The 22,572-nt window shown below is 45.5% G+C and overlaps 1 protein-coding gene across 1 annotated transcript in view; it reads left to right on the plus strand.

The window, feature by feature from the left end:
- The window catches only part of DOCK11 (dedicator of cytokinesis 11), a gene marked incomplete at both ends in the record, with an annotated part of 30,622 nt that extends 8,335 nt beyond the window's left edge, over window positions 1-22,287 (plus strand). The window contains 23 exons of the mRNA XM_008943888.1: window positions 1,312-1,434; window positions 1,609-1,685; window positions 2,749-2,933; window positions 3,027-3,092; window positions 3,263-3,355; window positions 3,738-3,861; window positions 4,543-4,664; window positions 5,120-5,206; window positions 6,402-6,491; window positions 7,985-8,103; window positions 10,309-10,378; window positions 10,456-10,581; window positions 11,107-11,178; window positions 11,565-11,711; window positions 12,174-12,257; window positions 12,679-12,790; window positions 16,403-16,581; window positions 18,555-18,671; window positions 19,358-19,433; window positions 19,736-19,839; window positions 21,419-21,530; window positions 21,670-21,736; window positions 22,240-22,287. Of these exons, the coding sequence (XP_008942136.1) occupies window positions 1,312-1,434; window positions 1,609-1,685; window positions 2,749-2,933; window positions 3,027-3,092; window positions 3,263-3,355; window positions 3,738-3,861; window positions 4,543-4,664; window positions 5,120-5,206; window positions 6,402-6,491; window positions 7,985-8,103; window positions 10,309-10,378; window positions 10,456-10,581; window positions 11,107-11,178; window positions 11,565-11,711; window positions 12,174-12,257; window positions 12,679-12,790; window positions 16,403-16,581; window positions 18,555-18,671; window positions 19,358-19,433; window positions 19,736-19,839; window positions 21,419-21,530; window positions 21,670-21,736; window positions 22,240-22,287 (2,400 nt within the window). The remainder of the gene's footprint in view (window positions 1-1,311; window positions 1,435-1,608; window positions 1,686-2,748; window positions 2,934-3,026; window positions 3,093-3,262; window positions 3,356-3,737; window positions 3,862-4,542; window positions 4,665-5,119; window positions 5,207-6,401; window positions 6,492-7,984; window positions 8,104-10,308; window positions 10,379-10,455; window positions 10,582-11,106; window positions 11,179-11,564; window positions 11,712-12,173; window positions 12,258-12,678; window positions 12,791-16,402; window positions 16,582-18,554; window positions 18,672-19,357; window positions 19,434-19,735; window positions 19,840-21,418; window positions 21,531-21,669; window positions 21,737-22,239) is intronic.
- Window positions 22,288-22,572: the final 285 nt, after the last annotated feature.

The following is a 22,572-nucleotide window of genomic DNA, read 5'->3' on the forward strand; positions in this document are numbered from 1 at the left end:
TGCGGGGACCACAGTACCCTTCCTGCTGCCCTGTAGCTGCTGCTGTCAGGGCAGAACGTTCCTGAGGATGAACTATGCTGTCCTGTGCTGCCACAGGAATCGGTGCAGAAATTCCCTCCTGGCACCAGCCATTGCCAGGGACAGGATGAGAGTGAAGGACCTCCTGGCTTGACTTGGGCAGTCAGCTGGGTTTTGTCTCCCATCTTAGACACTGCTTTAGTTAATGCTCTTGGAACTGGAGATGGTGATACCATTCCCTCACTGTTCTTTTACTGAGACTAATAAAGTACATCGGTGCTAACTCCCTTAAATCTCACATCAGAGGAAGGCCTGAAGGCAAGTTCATCTTTCTGCCACTGCCTCATATTGCTAAATTGCTCTTTGGTGCTGACAAAAGGGATAGTAATGACTTGGGAATACCAGATGACTGTCACAGTGGGCCAGGATTTGGTGGTAGACAGTTTGCGATGTGTATTCGGGAGCTGACTTTTCCTTTGACACTGGACTTCTCAGCTTCAAGATTGTGTTTCTAGAATGCAGCTCACTCCTGGGAGCCAGCACACAGCCTGTGCTGTGCCTCAGCCCTCTTTCAAGTGGTACCTCAGACTAATGGTGGGCTCTGTGTAAGCATTGACTTTGACAGGCTTCATATTTGTTCCTGCAGGGTAAAGAGCTACATTTCAAGGCCAAGGAGTTGAGTGGCCTGGTATGGAGAGCTGTGTTGTTCTGCATCCATGAAACAGTTTCTCTCTGGGTTTCAGAGGAAGGTGTTTGCACAGGAAGGGAATACAGATGCTTTAGTGTACATAGACACCTGCAGCCTTTATATTCAAGGTCAAAGATGCTGGTATTCATCAAGAGTAGAGTCCAGTTTCCTGCTCTGGGTTCAGGAGGAAGCTGTCCTGAGATGGGTCTTCATTGCACATTCCTTTCCTAGGAGGATTTCCATGCTCGGACCCTATGTGCAACTAGGAAGATTACCTTACCACTTGGTGTTAGTGGGAGGGGATTAAAGGGTGTTCAGGATTATGGACCAGGCTTGGATCTGGGCCGAGTGTGTCCTTCTCACCTGGTTGGAGAGAAAGGAAATAGGTGATGTGCCATGCACTTTTATGTGACATGGTGGATTGCAATATGCATAGGGCCTAAGTACCATGTCAGGCTGGGAGGGTGATCAGGAGGTCTGGTGGTGTTCAGAGCAGACAGAAGCCAGTGGACCTCTTGCCTGATAAACTGATCTCCAGCCTGACGTGTCAAAGACCTCAGCATCTGGATATTTACCAGCATTTAAGAAATGTGTCTCTTCTGCAGGCCAGTTTTCAAAGACTCCCAGGGCACTCTTGATGCTGAAGGAAAATTCTCGCCCTTGTATAAGCAAGACAGCAGCAAACTCTCAAATGAAGATATGCTGAAGCTTTTAGCAGAGTATAAGAAGTAAGTGTAAAGACTAGTGCAGAGGCTGAGCAGGCATTTTAATATACATTTTTAAACAGTTAAGCATGAGATGACAATTTCTAAAATACTCAGAGGGTAATACAAAGCACTGCTGATGTGTTCAGTACCTGAGCTTTCAAGGTTCACACTCTCATTCCTTTCTCCCTAATGCAGACCAGAGAAGACAAAACTGCAGGTCATTCCAGCCCAGTTAAATATTATCATCAAAGACATCCCGCTAGACTTTACAAGTAAGTATCTGGGATCTTAAAATAAACGCTGATGGCTCTAGCCTGGGGACCTAATGCTGCTATGAGGAGTTTCACTGTTTCATTTAAAAGAGTATCTTGGGGCTGCAGCAAGAAATGGGTAATTAAGCACAACCACTGATTTGTAAGTCTTTCTGATGGGCACTGTGGAGGGATGTGTTCCAAGCGCAGAGCTTTACCTGAGTTCTTCAGCTTTGCAGTTTAGCCATCACATCCTGCATTGAAAGGAAGCCACTTGCCTGCTCTTGCTGTTATTTTTACAATCCAATCTCATAAAACGTTTTTGATGCATAACACCAGAAGGCTTCATATACTATGGTCAGGTTCTGCAGTCCAGTCCCTATCCAAAAGGCTTTTCTAGTGGACTTAATTTTTTCTGATCTTTGAAAGGCCATCACTCGAGGTAAGCTCTTCCTCATAGTGGATGTGAGTCTTGGTGAATCAGGCAGGGCTTGTGCACTGGTATTTGAAGGCAACATAATGGTCAAACTTCTTTCTGAAGCAGAGAGTGGAAAAGGACTGATACAGTGGGACTGAGAAATTTTGAAACAGCAGTCTCAAGTCATCATCTTAGTAGCATGTCTGCTTCAGTCAGGTGATGTTTGTATGATTTATAAAACAGTAACTTAATGGGTCAAATTCCTGGAAGACTCAAGGTGAAGGTCATGCCCAGAGCAGCTGTCCCATGGTTCATTCACAAGACCCTTTGCCTTTGCCCAGAGCTACAGGAAGGTTCCACTTCTGTAGTCCCCACTGGCAAGGAGAGCAGAACCTCATGGTGCCTGTGCACTCCCCTTTTCTCAAGATTGCTAGTGCAGTTTGGGACCACAGATGTTCCATGATCAAGGAGAGAATTTTCCCTTAATCATTTCAGTGGGAGAGGTCTAAGTCCTGCTGCCTGGTCAACACACACAGTCCTCTGATGTGAAGAAAACTAAATGCTTGAGAGCAATGGCAGAGTTTCAGACCTACAAATCCCTTTACATGGGCTGTACTTCCCATGTTTGTGGGATGTGCACTTAGCCAAGCTTTCCTTCTCTTCTAGATTGTGTTACAGCTTCTTACATTCCTATAAAGCCTTTTGAGAAGAGCTGTGAGGACATCACAGTTGAAGTGGAGGAACTTGTCCCAGAAGTTGCAAAATACTGTTATCCATTCACTGTCTACAAAAACCACCTCTATGTCTACCCCTTGCATTTGAAGTATGAGAACCAGAAGGTGTTTGCAAAGGTGAGCAACTTGGAGAGCAGGCTGCAGCCAGACTCAGCGTGGTTTGAGGTGATGCAGCATCCTGTAGCAATGGCTCGTTCTCCTCCATTTCAGGCAAGGAATATTGCTGTCTGTGTTGAGTTCAGGGATTCAGATGAAGCTGATGCCAGGCCGTTAAAGGTGGGTACGTGTTAGTGGGGCTGCCATTTGCTTGCTGCTGTGTACTGTGTGCCAGCCAGGCTGAGCAGGACAGCAGGAAAGCACGGAGTTTCCATGCCCGGTATTTTAATTTGGCCAGCTAATTTAGGGTGGCAGTAACCCTGAATTCAAGCCTTTGTTTATGTCTCCAGTGTATATATGGCAAACCTGGAGGCCAACTCCTGACCACAAACGCTTATGCTGCTGTGCTGCATCACAACCAGAGTCCAGAGTTCTACGATGAGGTAAAAATGAAATGATGGAAAATAACAGATTCTCCTGGATGCTACAAAGCCAAGGGTCCTTTCAGGATACCTCTTTTGATAGAGCTGGGAAAAATATGGGTATGCAGCCTTTTGCATCAGTAGAAGGATTCAGGAAAGCCAGACTTTGTCCATTTTTAACGCTAGTTTGTTTTCTACTGCCTTTACTGTCACGCTTTGTGCACTCCAATCACACACCCCCATTAATAAATAATGTGCAAATGTGTTGAAAATAGACAGGAGTTATTTAAAATGGGTAGGAATGTGTCTTGTGTAACTGCATAGCATTTGTGAAATAACATAGAACTTAAAATATTACTCCATAACTAAACATACAGTCTTATCTATCATGATATCATTTTAGATTAAAATTGAGCTTCCAATTCACCTCCATCAAAAGCATCATTTGCTTTTCACCTTCTATCATGTCAGCTGTGAAATTAATACAAAGGCAACATCGAAAAAACAGGACACCATTGAAACTCAAGGTATGTTCAATGCTTCAATTACTTCTTTTGGAGTGTAAGAGTCCATGATAAAATGGATGTAGGGACATGAAAAAAAACCATTTTACTAAAATTCTCGCCTATCTGAATTTTCTTTTTTGAAAGCAACCTAATATAAATCGTTGGTATAACTGGAATAAAACACAATGTTTTTTTAGTGCATACTAAAGCTGAAATTTTTGCTGCAATCTAACAGCTGTTTCTGCTTGTTCTTGACTTGGTTTGCACAGATGGGCTATTGTCAGTCAAGTCACTGACAAAAATTTAATGCAAGATCAGGGCCTCAAAGATCAATCCTACCAACACTAGGCTTGCATAAGAGACTGAGCACATCCAGGTCCTACTGATTGGGATGCCTCTCCATTCAGCCAGTCCTTGGATGACTGAAGGACCTTTGTCATGGTGTACAACTATGGCTCACACACTTTTTCTGCACCTCAAACCCACTCCTGATCTTGGTTGTACTGTGTCTGAGTTTCAGACACCAAGTCACCAGGTAAAATGTGCTTTAAAAAGGCTGACATGGTCAATCTCAGCCTCATTGAAGCCACTTGCACAACTGTGAGTCTGATCTTCAGGGTGAGACATAGCTCTTTTTGGACCTTGAGCTAAACATGTATTGCTGTGTGTCTGCTAACTATGGTCCACTGGTTGTCTCCACAGTGGGATACACTTGGGTCCCGTTGCTGAAGGATGGACGGATTGTCACCTTGGAGCGGCATTTGCCAGTTTCATCCAACCTTCCACCTGGCTACCTGGGTCTTGGAGACACAGAGTCACGAAGGGTAGGAAGGCCATTTAAAATGGACTTAAATGTAAAAGGAAGAGGAAAGTTGAGCTTTTGTTACCACTCTAAGTTCTGGGCTTCTGTTGGTGCTCTCCTCAGCTGGAAAGATCCCTACTTGCAGGGCAGCCCCCAAAGCTTAAGGTTCTTAGGGCTATGAGACAGGACACTTCTAATTCCACTTCCAGTGGCTATGTAGGATGCAGAGAATATTTTTGTGGCAGGCCGGACTGGGCTTTTTACATGGTACAGAGCATGTGGGCATGTACTCTGTGTGCACATTCTCATGGGAACCCATCTGTCCTGCCATGGCTGGAGTCAGGTCACTGGTGTTTGTGCTCTGGGGGAAACCCTTCTTGCACCCCCGCCTGTATCTTCTGACCAGGTGTCTGTCTGCACAGAGCCACCTTCTCACTGCAGTCTGAAATCAAGTACTTGAATATTGTCTGTTCACAGCAGCCCAGCGTGGATGCAAAGTGGGTGGATGGAGCAAAGCCACTGTTTAAAATCAGAATCCATTTGGACTCAACTGTATACACTCAGGTGAGTTAAGCACTTGTCGATTCTAAAGACTTTCAGCACAAGCATAGAGGAAGCAATCACTGTATCTCTACTACTGCTATGCCATAGGTGCTGTGGGAAAGAGGGGCCTGTGTTTGCAGAGCAGCACTGAGATACTTCTGTAGCAGCAGGTCTGGGATTACTTGCATGGATCTGCTTCTTTGACTGGGTGTGATGAGACAGTTGTGTGAGTGAATGAGCCTAGGGAGAGGCTGATTGTTTTCTTGACCAATTGCACTGTAACTGGCAGGACCAAGGAAACATTTGAGCAAGTGATCTGCTTCAGTGATGCAGAAGAGAAGAACTGATGGAAATGAGAGATTTCCCCAAATATTACACTGTTTATTAAGTTTAAAAAAGATGTTTTCTCACAACAGCAGGCACAAGTAAAAAAGAGTCCTGATTTCACTTTGAAACCAGTTCAGGCTGTTTTACCAAGTGCTCGTGTGTTCTGCCATCTTATGGCAGTGGTGGACTTCCCCAGGCTTCATGTGATGTGCAAGCAGAGATCCCTAGCATGTGCTCTGGGGCATCTCCTGTCAGCACTGCTCATGGAGAAGTGCCCTTGGCAGGGCTGCTTGTCCCGTACTGGATGTAATCAGCTGCCTTTACATTCACAGCAACTCGCTTTCAGCATCATCGGAATCTTGTTTCAGGTCTCACTGATTCTGTACAGTACAGCAGTTCCACTCCCCAGCAAACTGCATTCTCAAATGCTTTTCAGGATTAAATAACCCAGTAATTAAATTTAACCTTGGAGGAGTCGGGAGAGGAATGGAAAGGAGAGTCTGCCTCAGATGGACAATAGGAGGTCAATGAGGCAGATGATGAGACAGTCCCAGAGAGCCACAGCTGGGAGAGTCCTATTTCTCCAGGCCAGTGCTGGGTGAGGATCTGGGCTCAGGGTAGTGCAACCACAGAAGAATTTTAACACTGTTAGCAGTTGTGCTTAATCTTGAGGTGGGCAGTGGCTTGATATGTTGGAAAAGGCTGGGAACAGTACTGTAGTCCTGGGAGATGGCAGCTGGTGACCAAAAGTGCCACTGGTAGTGATATGGGGCTTGCTAGGGACATGGCGTACTGCTTCAGGTAAGTCAGCAGATTTTTGAGCATCAGCTGCAGAGTAGGAGTTGACAAATATTGAGGTGACTGCATTGAGCTTTTTTGTCTCTTCCAGGACATGCACTTGCACAAATTCTTCCAGTACTGCCAGCTGGTTCAGGCGGGAGCAAAGGAAGTCCCAGGAGAGCTTGTTAAATATCTAAAGGTGAACAGTGCCTGTCTGTGGGCTTTGTCTGTGTTTTTTCAGACCATCAGTAAATACCCAGATCACTGCCCTGTAGGAGTGTGCACTCACTGCAGCACTGGGACCAGTACAATATCCTTACCTTTGCTTACTGACAGAACTGTCTGCTGTCTGTGTGCTGCTTCCCACTGCCTTTCACAGCAGATAAAAGGAGTAGTCAGCATCGCTCTGCTGTGCTTATGGCAAACCCTTCTGGTAGGCTCACACACTCCTCCCCTGCTGCCCTAGTTTTGATCCAAACCTTTAAACTGCAACACAATTCTTTGTTTTCAGGATTATTCATTCAAAACAGGATTTTTTGTTAGCCTGAAAAAGATCTGAGATTATGAGTCAGTTAAATTTGAGCACAGATGACCTACAACCCAGACCCAGCTTTTTGGCAATTGCTGCAGCATGAGTAAGGGCCTCGAAGCAGGTCCAGCAAAGGCTTCTGCAGGGAATATATTTCTTGACTGTTTACTGTCCTTGTTTCCCTCCATAACTGCCTGTTTTCAAGAATGCTGCCATAGCAACAGCTCAGAGTCCAGCGGTGGGGATTTATCACCACAAAGTTACTGGGTGTGTTTCCAATAATATATAAATATTTTAAGAACTCGAAATAATGGCAGATTTTTAAGCCAAGCACTAAAAGAAGGGTTGCTTTGTTGTGAGCATTTGGTCAAGGGGCTGGGTAGGTCCCAGCCCTGTCCAGCCACAACATCCTCGCTGCAGCCTGCAGACAGACAGACATTTACATACTAACCACAAGTGAGGGCTCCTTACCACCAATACCTCAATAATTTCAGTACTTTAAATAACTAGATACAGATTTAAGAACCTTTTGTTGGATTTGCAGGTTTGAAAAAGGAAAATGAAATGCACTGTCTTTCCTAGGTTCATATCATGAGATTCAGGCAAAATAGGTCTACAAGATGGGTGGAGGGTGTATGCACAAGATAATCCTGACCTCTGCCAAATCACTTAAATCCCATTTCTAACAGCAAGCTATGCTTGTTGGAAAAAAGTCTCACTGCAAGTCATCGAGCATCAAGTTTCCATGCTCTAAAGGCATTTGTGGAAATGGGACTTGGTCACATCAAAACACAGTCACAACTGACAAGAATTGGGAGCAACACTTCAGCCTTAAAGCCTGGGTTATTTGGGTCAAACCATAGCATGCGACCTCTAATGAAGTCATAGCTGCCTCGGCACATCTGAGAGGAGATTTAATACATGCCATGAGTGATTCATGTTGCTCCCTGAAGGCATGCAGCTGGGACCTGTCATTTGGAAGGCAGGCAGTGAGTGCTGCTATGGGTCCAAGTTCTCCTGTCCTCTGGCAGGCTGAAGCCCACACCCTGGAGCTTTTTTGCTAATGCCTGTCCTATTGCCACAGGAATGTCTATGGACTGTAAATATTTAACATCTGCAAAATGTTGAACTAAAAGTGTCTGTGTTTTAAACATTTGTTTTAGTGTTTGCACGCCATGGAGATCCAAGTAATGATTCAGTTTCTACCTGTAATTCTTATGCAACTGTTTAGAGTCCTTACAAACGTGACACAGGAAGATGAAGTAGCTGTCAACTGCACCATGTGAGTGTCTGGTAAACCATCCAGTATTCTTCGGTTACAAACATAAAGCCACCAAACTACAGTGCAAAGTAGGGTGTGGTTTCCCAGTAGAAGGTGCTAAGTAACAGCACTGGCTGTGCACTGCTGCTTGCTGCTGTGGTCGTGCTGTGAAACACTGGCTGCTGTCTTCTTCTGGCACGTCTGGGTGGCACAGGACATCGTGGGACTCTTGTCCTGGGAGCTGCTTAGGGGAAAAAGTGGCACTTTAAAGCTGCTCCTGTTTTGTTTTTCAAAAGAAAAAGAGTTTGCTGGTGGGGATCAAGTTATTTGGTCATCAAAAGGCTTTAGAGCACCCAGGCGCCTCCCAGGTGCAGGCAACAGATGTGGTTTCCCAATGAGTGTGATTCCTGGTCTCACCAGTCTCCTGTGTCAGAACCATGGCTGGAATTCCCCTGGAGCTGGGTGTGTTATGCTGCAGAAGTAGGCACGACGTCCCTGTTGGCTCAGAATGCACGGCCAGAAGCAGGGGGTGGTTTGCCTAGGGAAGCTCTGCCGTGCCTGCCGCCCCAAGAGGGCAGCACCGACTAGGGCCTGGCCTCTGCAGAAGGTTGCCGCTGCGTGCAGGCTTCTACAGGGCCCAAAGGCAGCAAAATGAGCGAAAGCCTATCTCTGGCCTTGACACCCCTGCACTGATGGATGCATTAAACCATCCATCTTCCTCCCGTAGTTCTGCCTCTGGGAAGCGCTGCAGTCACAGCGGGATGCGGGCTGCCGCTCCCCTCCACACCCTCTGACTCCAGGAGGTTCCGGGCGGCCGTGTACCAAAAGCATCTTGCTCCCGTGAAAACTGAGGTCAGAGGCTGTGCCCTGATTCCCCAGAGATGGGGGCCCCACCGCAGTCACAGTTTTGTGCCATGTGGTGCTGGTTGTGGGGATCTCTCCTGTGTGGAGCACTGTGATCTCACTCTGAATCATCAGAGGGCAAGGGCAAGGGAACGGGTGACCTCGGCTGCCTGCTGCCTGACCAGTTCCCACCTTCACCTCCAGAGAGTTTTTTCAAAGCTTGGCCTGATGCTTTCAGTTTGTCAAAAGGTTTTAGGTTAATGACAACTGTTTTCTCATCCAGACTTTCAGAGTGGAATTTAAAACCCACTTTATCTGATAAATGGCTTGTAAACTCCTCCCTGTGGTTTGGCCTATGGGGTCTGTGGCAATGTGCAATAGTTTGTTGTTCACTCTGGCTGGGACTGGAATGTAAATCCCCAATGTTGGCTGGGCAAACCAGGTGCTTGCTGGCTTCATCAGCCACCTGGAATGCTTCCAGAGGGCTGGCGCGTTCTTCATGGTCTGCTTGTCCCCAGTGAACTCCAAGGCAACAGCCCAAAAATAATCCAGTGCGTATAACAAGGAACATATGATGTAAATTCAGTAAAAAAGAGCCTTCCAGAATTAATAAGTTCAGGGGATGCAGGCAGGTACCAGAGTATAACAATGATGGAGAATATTTTTCCTCACTTCTCAGCAGAGATTCTATGGGGCTTTTGTATTGATTTTGCAGACTTGATGTAGTAGTATAGTTATTCATTGTCACTTGTATTATCATTAGGAAAGGGTCACCGGTAAGGACAGACTCAACACATGATAAGCTGTACAGTGTGGATAAATCTGTAATGTGTGCAGGTAGGGCAAGTGGGCCTGTTCTCCATATAGCAGGTCTGTAGATACAGCTAAAGAGAACTGAATGCAGAACAGAATAACTTCCTATTTTTATTTTCTACTTATCTAACACCTGAGCACTGTTCAGGTGCTTAATGCTCACTGTAATATGAATTCAAGCAGCAGCAGGCTTTAATCCTGGCGTGCACATAGGCCAAGGAATAGGATGTGTATCCTGCAGAGAAATGCCCCACCTCACCTCCTCATGCAGGGAGCTGCAAGCATCAAAGGCAGCTATTCAGGGCAACACTTTGTCCAGTTCCAAAGTGGAGAAGAGGCTTTGGCCACCTCAGATCTGAGTGCTCTGTTGAGGGGCTGTGCTGCAGCAAGGGTGCCACAGGAGCTGTGAAGGGTGCTAGCCTGCAAGTACTGGCTCTCTGCAAATCAGGCCACGCCAGCAGTGAGGCTTTTGAGGTTGAGCAGGATAGGATGCAAACGGCGTCTGCTTTCATGAGCTGAAGGAACTTGCCCTGGCATTGCGTGCTGAACACAAACCACGTTTCTTCCTAGGGTTCTTCTGCACATCGTGTCCAAGTGCCATGAAGAAGGTCTAGACCACTACTTGCGCTCCTTCATAAAGGTCAGTCATGACACACTGCTCTGCAAAACTCCCTCCTGGGAGCAGGCACACTGCTGACACTGTTCCTCTTCCCTCAGTACGTCTTTCGAGCTGAAAAAGCCAGTGTCACACAGGCGAAGATGACCCATGAAATCTTGGTTCTTTCCATGGCCACAATCTTGAAACAGTCAGCAGACTTTCTAGCCATCAATAAGCTACTCAAGGTGAAGTGTTGGCAGTACTTGGCTGCCAAGGGTGGAGAGGTGGGAGAGGGGGTCTGGTATAAAACCCAACACTTTCATCTATACAAACACACCACGGGAGCAAGGCTACCACGGCGGCTCCTTGCATCCACATCCTTGAGGTTCTCCCCTTACAACAGAGATGAGTTCTTGCAGGGAACATGGCTGTGTTAAGGCTTCTGTCAGGACGCAGCAAAGGGCTTTTCATTTTGCCAGTTTCATCTTCAAGGCACACTTGAGGGGTGACTTCTGGGAGGCAGACTGAGTTTGAGCTCACACGCCAAACTCTGCTGGCTCCTTGCAGGGTGCATTGGAGAGCAGAGGGGATGGAGCTATTCCCACCCCTAGACTGGCAGGACTCCTCCAGGTAGCAAAGGCACCCATGCCAAGCTAGCTGTACTTATACCACTTGAATGTAAGCTCTCCCTCCCATACTACTGCTTCCCCACATAATCTAACATGTTCAACTGTGCTGAGAAAAATAATAGTGTTCTTTGTTCATTCTAGTATTCGTGGTTTTTCTTTGAAGCACTGGCAAAGTCAATGGCAATGTACTTACTGGAAGAAAACAAAATCAAGGTAAAAATAAATTTGTTTGGTGCTGCATTACAGAACCATCACAAAGAAACTCCTCCAAAAGTTTTTCTGAAACACTACGTAACTCTTTGTTTACAAAAATCCTGACAATCTGAACAGCTAGCCAGATCTTTCCATTTTTTCTACTTTACTTTTCCCTTCTTCCCCTTTTCACTCTCAGTTGTAATTTAAAAATTCCAAATCTCCTTACGGCTCATGCAGCCTTCTCTTCTGTTACTAGCTACTGTGGTTTCTGCCAGTGCTTTCTTTGTGCCAGTGTTTTTTTTAGGAAACGACATAACAAACGCTAACGGGAACTTGTGCCTGTCCTCAGTTCTCACCAGCTGCTGGCTTGCAGCACTGAGTGTAGGACGTGCTTTTGGTTTCAGCTGCCCAGAGGCCAGCGGTTCCCCGACTCCTACCAGCACGCCCTGCATTCGCTGCTGCTCGCCATCATTCCTCACGTGACCATTCGCTATAACGAAATCCCCGAAGAGTCCAGGAATGTCAACTTTAGCTTGGCTAACTTCCTGAAGGTCAGCGATTTCTTTCCTTCTCCCAGGCTTTTGTCGGAAAAAAAATGCAACCAATTAGAAATAAGCAGCAAGCGAACAATTGTGTTTGTACTTTACAATCTCTTTGGTTTCTTCGGTGATGAAAACTCTGGAGGGGATGAGCTTTCCTAGGAAAGAAACTTTCTCTTTCCGAGAGAGACTATGGTACTCCCTGTGTTATCTGGGGTTTTCAGTCATGCCTAGCAACTGTTCAAAATCTGAGGAAATACATGTGTTTTCATTTTAAGTGTTTCTGTTGTCCACTAGAGTTTTATGTAAGGTCATCCAAGTAATTTCAGAGAAACAGGACCAAATGTGTTTTGGAAAGGCAGCAGCAGCCCTGAGGATCAAATCTGGCTACTGGTAGGACAGTAGTATGGAGATGAATTAGGATGATTGCTTTAATTTTTAATGACTGGTCACATGTTGCTATTTTTTTTGCAGCGCTGTTTGACCTTTATGGATAGAGGATTTGTTTTTAACTTGATAAATGATTACATTTCTGGATTCAGCCCAAAAGATCCTAAGGTAAGCAGAATGTTTCTTGAAAGGTAGTTTGCAGTTGTGCATATCTAGATCAGTCAAAGTCTATAGTGATTATTTATACACTTGTGAAGGCCTTTTAGGCATGGTTCCTGCCAGGTCTTCTGGAGGCAGAGACCTCTTTGTCTGGGCCAATAGGCTGTATGCAGGTAAGCTTCGAAACAGTGTAATGAGTCAGAACTAAAGGAGAGAGTGGTTAATAGTCTGGATAAAAAAAGGTAAAGAAGTCACAGGTGACAGCAATGACACTTAGGGGGAACAATACAAAAATTTGCCAATTATTATTAAATTTCATCAAATGCTATTTAGATTCCCCAGTCCTTGTGCAACAAACACATTGAACTGGAAGCACATGAATCAAACTGAAAACATAGGTTGTGTTTGTTTTTTTTTTTTGTTTTCTTAGCTGCTGGTTGAATACAAGTTTGAATTTCTTCAAACCATTTGCAATCATGAGCACTATATTCCTCTGAATTTACCAATGACCTTTTCCAAACCCAAGCTGCAAAGAGTTCAAGGTATGTCCTTTCTCAAGAGGCTGGCTAGAGGGATAAAATTTATTAGTCGTGATGGCTTCTGACCAGATGGAATTTGGTTTGATGTTAAGGGAATTTATGTCCTGGCTAGCATGATGTACATTAACCACAGGAAAAGATGCTGTTCTGTCAAGTTTACATCTTTTTACTCCAGAATGGTATGCAATCAGTCTAATCAGTATTTCCTATATTTAAATTTGCATGGGACTAAGAATATCCAAAAGAAACCACCTCTATTTCAGTAAATACACAAACTGTGCAAACATAATCCTTTGTTCCCACGCGTACCGGCATCCCCTGTGAAGTAGTGTCTCATCAGTCAGTGCTGTAGAGAATGGTGGTACGGAAGAGATTGAATTTGCTGCTCCACTGCAAGCTCTCTTTATGGCCACAAGAAGATGATTTAGGTTACCTTCTGCTTTCATTTTGAACAAGAGTATGGTGGTGCAACAAGTGAACTTCTGTTCAAACTTGGGCTGAAGGCAGCCAGCAGAGAACTTGAGTCCATGCCAATCTTTAGTGCTTACCAAGGCCATAGGTACTGTGGTGCCACCACGTATCCAGGCTGCTCTTACTGTCACAGCATGTCCCCTCTGGTCCTGGTACTGCTCACTACAAGGCAGATGGAGTTGGCCAGGGCCTGAGCTGAGGTGCTGTGCAAGTTTGGATTGCTGCAGCTCTGCTGCTGATGAGAGTGCAGACCACAGCACTGAGTGCAGCAGCATGCCTCATTGGCCTCCTAAGACTGCTATAGACATAGCCCCATTCTCTCTGTGTCCAAATTTATCATCTATCCTAGATAAATATAGCAAAGATCTCTATGTTCGGCTGCTAGTATCATGGTCAAGATGAGTACTAGACAGATATGTGATTCCTCAGTGTAAAAGCCCAGTGAATTTATGATTCTGTATTTTTTTCTGATGGAGGCAAGAGAGTGTTTGGTTATGCCTGAGGGTGCAGCCATGCAAGTCTCAAGGTGGTTCCACACACATCCAGGTGGCAGAAGCAGCAATAACTGAAGTTTCTCTTATTTTGGTGTATTTCTGACTGCACAGAGCTTTCTGGATGAGTTTCTAATCTCTTACACTTATATCAGTTTGGCAACTTGCCTGGCATAGTTTAACAAAGCATACTGCTAGAAATGGCTGAGAGAGAAAAACGCAAGCACAGTGCATCCCCATTGCTTAGCAGTGACACAATAACACAAGGATGCTCTTTCTTGCTTAACATTCACCTTTGTGTTTACAGTGGTTAAACTGAAAAGCTGTACGAGCAGCTGATCTTTCCTCCTTTGTCTTATTGTGACTGGGACCTCCCAGCTGAGGTTCACACACGTCTCTTGACAGTAGAGCAGCCTATGCTGAGGGAGCAGAAGTGCCTTTGCAGTCGTGCCTGTGCTCTGCCTGCCACGGTAGACTTGCATAGTGAGGCATCTCCATTGCAAGCTTGTCTGGTTTTATGGACACACCTGTGATTACAGGGGACAGTGGGCTCTAAGGTGGGGAGGTATGATGTGCACAGCACCAAGGAGATAGATAGCCTGCTGGTGTGCCTCACCTCTTTATCAGCTTGTTTGGATGAAGAAAGAAAGGCCACTACTGCTCTGTTTCTGGGAAAAGAAAGAATAGCCCCCTAGATGGACAAAGAGGTCTTCTGTGCAGAAGCTGCTGCAGACAGGCCTGCATGCGGAGTACGTCCACATGGCCACGTCCTGTTGAGCTGGAGCATTGCATCTTGGAGCAGTTTCTCTGCAACATCTCAACTAAGAAGGGCTTGGCTGCGGGTCTGCATCCTTACTGCTTACCCAGGGGGACATGTGTGTTTCATCAGCCAGAGCAAAGCCCTGAGCCTGTCCTCACAGCCAGCAGCACAGAATTATTTTTTTTTTTTTTTTCAGTCTTGTGATAGCAGAGAACGCAAGAGATTGACACAAGCTGGGAGTTAAGCAATAGCCTTAAAATAATGTTAAGATATTACATACTGTGCTGTTTCTCCAGTATCTAGAGCATTAATTATTTCTGTTTATTTTTGCTGTCTTTTGATTTGTCCCTTTTCTTTTTACACATGAATTAAACTTTTTTTCCTTTGCCATGGAATGGTTCACTTCAGTAGGTAGGTCCAACTGGGATCACTGAATCCTAAAACATCAAATTAAATACGCAGCTTCCAATCAATTAGCCTGAATCCAACTAATTAAGTAACCGTGGTGTGTAACACTTAGGCATTTGCTAACATGACTAAAAATGAAAGCTTAGATAATGCTCCAGATTGCTTTCTCTTTCCTCTGAATCAGACTTTCACAAACCAGTAAATGCTACTTATGAATCAATGAACCTAAAAATATCTTTTGCAGCCACAGGGCTGTTGGAAATCTTTGACTGGGATTTTCAAAGCTGTGTGTCTACACCCTGCCTTACCACAGAAAAACTTTCACACCTGGGGGGTTTTCAAAAACAAAAAGCCTGGGCTAGGCACACAGCATTTGTTCCCTTTGGGGGAAGAACACACAGCTTTGGGGTTGTCCCTCTGGGAGGCTTACAGCAAGTCAAATGGTGCCTGTCATGGCTCTTATTGGGTGTATACATTGTCCTAACTGTGTCAGGGCAAGGTCATCCATAGCAGCCTGAGTGCACATGTACCCTGCACTGAAATCTGTGTCTATGTCACTTCTTTGTTGCATTCAGACATGTCAGTGGAGAATCAAAGCTTCTCCTTTGATCACAGTATATAGCCCAAATCTATGTGAGATGCAAGCTACAAGTTAAGCGGGCCAAAGTGATTAAATACTGGGCTGCCTTTCTCCTGTTAGTGCAGCATTTAGGGAGCTGTGTTCAATATCTGCTGGTGGGAAGCTAAAGGAGTCTCACAGTTTCTGGCAAGTAGCTGCCTGGAATCCTGCCCTGGCTTCCTGATCTTTGCAGTGGGGCTGGAAAGCTGGGATATGTAAACTGCTGGAGGATGTAGTAGAAGTTGCTTATCCTTGTTATCATCCCTCTTCCCAGCAGGCGTATTTGCCATTTCCCTGCTCTCTGACCTGAAGAGAAGGAACGCAGGTTTCACAGAGGGTGTGGAACAAGCTGCAGAAATGACACTGCTAGGGCTGGACAACTGTGGTTGCACTGTTTCCACTGCCCATTACCACCCTCACAGCTGTTCCGTGGGGGTTGGCACCTCTGCTGCCTGGCTGGTTTGGGGATTTACAGGATAATCTCCAGTCAGGAGTAAAGTAGCCCCCAGGCAGTAAATCATGCTCTCTTTCCTGTTTATTCCATCTCTAACATTGCAAAGTACTCTTTGGAGTGCTAAGTTTTATAAAGCATCACACTGCACAAATCCTTTTAGCTGTTGCTGAACTGCTGAGGATTGAAATTAATGACTAACATGAACCGGAAGATGCTGAGTTCTTTGATATGACATAACTCAGTTGTGGAGAAAACCTGAGCCAGTTAAGGCTTTATTGAAAGATCAGTGCACCATAGGAAGTGAGTGAGGAACCATACTCAGGGACTGTTGTGGCTTATGTGACTGTTACATCTTGTGCTGAGCAGAGCCTCAGAGCAGTTCCCTTAACCATTTTTTTGTTCTTTCTTTCAGATGTAACTCTTGAATACAGTTTAACTGATGAGTATTGCAGACATCATTTCCTGGTGGGGCTGCTTCTCAGAGAAACTTCTGTTGCCTTGCAGGACAACTATGATACCAGATATACAGCCATCTCAGTCTTAAAAAGTCTCTTGATAAAGCATGCCTTTGACAACAGATATCAGCACAAGGTCAGGCATAGCTGTAATTTTTTCTCTTTTAAAGGTAATGTTCTTGAATTTTATGAAAAAACACATCAGAGTTTTAGATTTTACATGGTGAACTTGGAGTATTCATATTACTTTTTAGGGAACTGTTGTAACTGATATTTTTGGCATAGCAGTTAATAGTTCTGAGAAATTATCTGGAAACACAAACAATCTAGTCAGATAACTGCAGTGCTCTTATTCATGCTGAGTATTTAGATAATAAAGCCCTGGGCCATTAAGGAATTTGAGAGTGTCATTAGCCAAAAGGCTGTTCAGCAAAATTAAGCAACGTCAATGTTCTTCTGGTCTTGGGTTTAAATTAATAACCTCCATTAATATACTATAATTAGGAAACAGGACTGATCTCTGTTACAAGTCATTGCATGTTTTACCAATTAGTGAATCAGAGGAGAGGATCTGTGGATTCTCATGAGATGCTGGATTTCTGCTGGGTAGCTTTCAGCTTTCTTTAGTCAGAGGCTCGATATGTGGCATTGCTGAAAGAGCCTGGAGGTGGTCTTGGTTTCTTTCTTGATGCTGCTTCCTGCTGACTTATATGGCCTTGAAAGTGCCCAGCTACCTTTGCAGACACTACCAGTCCACCTATCCTTGATCTAGGCTGAAAACTCTGTTTAGTGTTTAGCTCCTCAAATTGCTCCTAGTGTGCTCCATTCCTGAATTTTATCTGGGAGTGTGGATAGCCTTCTGGGCATGAATGGTGGAAGTGGCCTGAATGTGCCTGGAGCTCCTGTACTCTGCATGGACCCAAAGCCAGGTCCTCTCCTCTCCCTTCTCTGCCTGTTTGGAAGGGCTGAGTGGGAGATGGGCTTGCTTTTCTTTGCACTGAGCGCCTGTGGTGACCTGCACAGCCTGAAAACATGGTAGTTGAGAAGACTTGATATTTCAGGAGAGATATCTCCTTGCTTGGCTCCCTGCCAAGTCTGGGTCAGGTTTAGCCTGCTTCTACTCTTCTAGGTGCCTGAAACCCTTTGAACTAAGTCAGGAACTGTTTGACCCCTCAGTGTGCAGCACTCTCTCTGCCTCCTCAAAACCACTATCTGTCTTAAAATTGTCCCACTGGATTTTTTCACGTCTTGTGCTCTAGGCTGCGTGACCAGAAAACTGCCTGGAGCCAGGGCAGTATGCTTAGCTGGTGTCCCAAGACACCAAAGTCAAAAATCATGTCACAAGCAGGACAGGGTCCTGAGTATAGCAGGGTCTGTTACACCAGCTGAGGAAGCCCCTGCTCCATCAATGGCTGAGAGAGCTTTTTTCACAACCCATGGGCGTTTGCAAGACTATTTTTATCTTTTGTCATGCTGAATCAGAAGAATTAATTGGATTCTTGTAATGGTCAAAATATACCATTCAGCTTGCAAGACTAAAATTTCTTCTTTTTTTAACCTTTCTGTGAAGTCCATAATAATACATTTTTAACAAAAAAGAATTGGATGTAGAAGAGCCCTGCTTTTAGAAAACATCAACCAGACCATTTTTGATCTGTATAACTTAATCCAAGTTACTGTTCCTGGAAACTGTTTTAACTAGAAGTATTTGCTATGGAGAATTCCCAAATGGAAGCAATAGCCAGCACCAGGCAAGGAGCAAATGCTTTTGTTTCATTACTTCTGGGTGTTGCTATCAGGCAATGTGAGTGAAGTGCCAGTTAAAGAGTTTGGAAATCCGGGATTTACTCTGTCACATATCTTGTGTGACTGGGAATGTTATTCAGCCCTCAAAATCCCTGAGTACCCCAAGCTTGCTGCTAGAATGGTAATACCTACCTGGCAGCTCTGGAAGTGGAGATGAGAAGCCAAACCAACCCATGTCCTCAGACACCATGTACAGTGTGTCTATATATATGTGTGTGTGTGTGTTTTGGCAGAAAAAGTTTCCCTTTTTTGCTCCCTTGAAAGCCTGGGCTGTTACCTGCATCTCACCCTGTCTCTTTTCAGAACCAGCAGGCAAAAATAGCCCAGCTGTACCTGCCGCTGTTCGGGCTGCTCCTGGAGAACCTCCAGCGGGTGGCCACCCGCGAGGCACTCTACTCCTGCACTGCTGCCTCCAGCCCCGTGAGTAAAGCCCAGCAGTCCTCAGTGCTCCTCTCCTCACACGCCCCTCGGGTGACTTCCCCTGCCTGCAACCAGGCTCAGCCTGAGAAATGAGTCTGATTTCTTCTCCCCGCAGACCCATAATGTGCGTGTTTCTTTTAATTGGGCTTTTCCTGTGGCTTTGTTCTGTCCGTAGGACTGGGAACAGTGTCTCTGCCTTTTGCTTGCTATTGTTTAACTTGTATCTTTACATTATGCATAGTGCTGTTAGGTGAAGTAAGTCCCACCAAGTGCAATAAGTTGCAGGAGGACTAGGTTTCAGGCTCCAGCAGTTGTTCTGGGGAACTACCCATCTGCCAGAGTGTTGTGTGTAGTTCTTAGGCAGACTTAGCCTCACAGACTAGACTTTCCTCCTTGTCTGGGGCAAAACAGCACTAATAAAAAGACATTTCAGAAAAACAACTCAAAATTTCAACTCAAGTGATGAAAACAAAAGGGAAAAAACTGCTGTGGTTTACTTTAATATGTTCTGGTATTCTTTATACTCCTCCCCAAGTCATTTTTCTCCTTGTTATGGAATTAAGGAAAGAGATTTTTTTTATCTGCATTGTAAAAGCTATAATTTGCCCTCTTTATTTCATTGTTCTCTTTATAAGGAAATAGGTGTTACCTTCAATTGGCCACAGAAACCTTATGTTGCTTTACAGGCATCCAGGGATGAATTCATGTGCAGTTTTGCATCACCCTCAAATAGATCCAGCCTGATTGCAGACAAAGATCCAGGTAAATAATTTTTCTAGGCTTTAACTTTCCCATTTATGTTGAATGTAACTATAAACAGCTTCCAAAAACCATTACCCAAGACCTGAAACAGTCATCTGTCAAAAGACCTCAAAGAGTTTGTATGCTTTTCCTTGAATATGGTGTCACCCCAACCATCCCTTCAAGATTAATCAGCTTTTGACGTGGGGCTTTGGCAAGCCCCATCTGTGCTGTGCACCCAAATCACGTTCTCCACTTGCTGTCCATGATGTGCTGAGAAATACCGGTGCAAAGGGGTTAATCATGGGGTTTGTTTTTTTCAGGCTGCGGAGCAGCACTTCCAAATGGCCATGCAGTAAAACGAGAGGACTCAAAAGGATCCCTAAGCTCGGAGGGGACTATGGGTTCCCCGGATCAGAGTGAAAATGTAACGTATCTGCTGTCAGGAGGAACGATGCTCACTGCACCAGTCTGCAGGCTATGTTAAATAAGAGGGACAGAAAAGGAGTTCCCTGTGGTAGTGCTCTCAAAAGCCAGCTTATAAGCATGTCTGTCTGGAAACAGACTGATATTTAACAGAGAAGCTCAGACACATGGGTCTGGTATGCTTTCCCTCTTCAACCAGCTCTGAGCTAAAAATATAACTGTTGACAAATTGCTTATCAAAGATGAAAGACAAAATCCGTAGGGAAAATCTCTGCTCACATCATGCATTTATCCATACTCAGATGTGCTTCCTTTGCATGGATGGGTCTGAGGCTGGCCAGTGCCCAGTGCATGGTGCTGTGAACTGGTTTCCACACACACAGCTGGAAGACAGTGCACTGTGATGTGACATTGCCAGTGACCTCTGAATTAAGAGGAGATGAGCTATTTGTAGGAAAAACAACACAGGCTAGTAAACACAGCCCCAAACTTGCAGAAGGTGATTGCAGTCACACCACAAAGACCTGTGACCCTACTATTCACACAGGGTGTACTCTTCTTATTGGCAGATTGCACACATGGAAATCAGGTATTTGCGCAAACCAGCGCCTGGTTTTCCTCAAGGCGCTTTCCAGATGTCTTAGGTTGGCATGAATCATTGATGTGTCTTTTAAAACTTTGGCCCTTACAAGAAGCAAGGCAAAGATTATCTAGGTTCTTGCTGGCTGTGTCCTTACATGCTTAAGAGAGGTGGGGCCTTTCAAGCTCTCCCACATGAAGCTACAAGACCAAGTATGGCTGAACACTTGACTATCAGCTATTCATATTCAGCAAGCTCTGAGGGACTGCTGGCAGGGTTTGCAGAAAGCATTATTGCTTGCAGCTCAGCTCTTCCCTATAGCTAGATATCCTCTTCTGTGTCCTTGAAGGTATCTTTTTCTGCATTGTTGAAAAGAGCTTTTCTGCTAGGGAATGCAATATCCACAAAAACATATAAAGTAATGCCACATGGAGAAGCACCACTTTTTTTCAGCCTCGAGTGAGGTGTGTGCTGGCTTGCTATGGTAAACTGCAAAGTTCTGGTGTAGGACTGTATCTCCAACTCTAAATTGAGTGTTTAATTCTGTCTTACTATGATTCATGTCTATAGTTTGTCCTAGAGTAAACAACAAATGAGATCTGTGGATCGCTTTCCAAACATGTGAGGCACAGCTTTAAGAAAAACGTCCTGCTTAGAGCTTAATCGCATCCATTTGTCAGAGGATACAGCTAGGATGAGCACAGAGAATGCAAAAAAATTGGTAAAGCCCAGACATTTTTTTTCTGGGCAGAGAAGTGTTCAGCTGTCTGTCCGGATTTCCACGGGATGGGCAGCAACCCCCAAGGATGAGTCATCTCCAAAGCATGGTGCAGTGAGGGTGCACATGTAGGGAGACAGGAGGAATGCTAGCACATCTAGCATGTGCCAGGTTTGCTATGCCCACACTGTGTGGCTTCTGGCCCCACACTCTGCTTGGACACAGCCCAGGGCCACAGCACTGAGGGCCATGGGCCTCTGCATCACATCCATGTCCCCTTAGATCTGCAGAAGCTCCACGAGGAGCAGTGTGTCACACTGCAGCCGGCTGGACCAATTTGAGATTCGGACGCTCCTGATGTGCTACCTCTACATTGTGAAGATGATCTCAGAAGGTTGGTGGCTCTTGCTCACTGGAGGGCAGCCAGAAAGACCAGAGACAATCACTGACAGTTTTGGTCTGTAAGTTCCCTTCTTAATTTCTTTTAATTCTCAGTGCACTGTTGTTTTGTTTGTTTGTTTTTTTTCTTTCAGATACTCTTTTAGCTTACTGGAACAAATTCTCCCCCCAAGAGCTGATCAATGTCCTTGTGCTTCTGGAGTGAGTATCATGAGGCTGCAATTCAAACATTGTGCCTTTGTGCTGGCAGCATTGGCCAAGAAGACATGAGTGAAGTGTGCCTCACAGGATGTGTGTGGTCCTGTGCAGCAGCAGAGGTGTCTAGCCAGGTTGTAATGAAATGTTTGTCTTCCCTCTGAGGAGAAACAGATGTATGTTGAGAGAACGTGGTGAGGCTTGTGCTTGGACTGTGCTGTGCAAAGGGTATCCCACCAGCCGCAGGTGAGCAGGGCTCACAGCACAGCCTCCTGCCATAACCAGCACAACCACCACTGGTTTGGTGGAACAGATGGAGCAGGAGACAGGGATATGCCAGTGCCATAGGGTTTGGAAACAGAGGGTATGAGGCCAAACCACTGGTAAACACAGACCCAAGCCCTCATGCATAGGGGATTGTGTCTGCAGACAAGGACAGGCTAGATTTTAAATGTTCTGGATCGTTCATGACGAGCAGGATCTCTAACAGATACATATTTTCTTTCTAGGGTGTGTTTATTTCACTTCAGATATGTGGGGAAGAGAAACATTGCCAGGTACTGTATTCTTCCATCTGGGGCCGGGGCGGGGTGCCCGTCCCATGCTTCTGCCCAGCCGAAGCAGGAGGGAAGCGTGCACACCCACGCCGGGCAAACGCGAGCAGGCAGGCAGCCTGCAGGGCCGGGGCTCTGCTCAGCACCACGCCGTGAGCAGAGTCCCCTCTCCTTAGCACCACGGCCCTTCCCTCTCCTCCAGCTCCTGCATGAGAGCCCCAGGCCCAAGCGCTCCTGGCTGCCCGCGCAGGCCGGCCGCGTGCCCCGCGGTCAGCAGCAGGTGAGACG

The sequence above is a fragment of the Merops nubicus genome, unplaced genomic scaffold (assembly GCF_000691845.1).
Source record: "Merops nubicus isolate BGI_N331 unplaced genomic scaffold, ASM69184v1 scaffold45320, whole genome shotgun sequence".
In the NCBI taxonomy this organism is placed as follows: domain Eukaryota; kingdom Metazoa; phylum Chordata; class Aves; order Coraciiformes; family Meropidae; genus Merops; species Merops nubicus.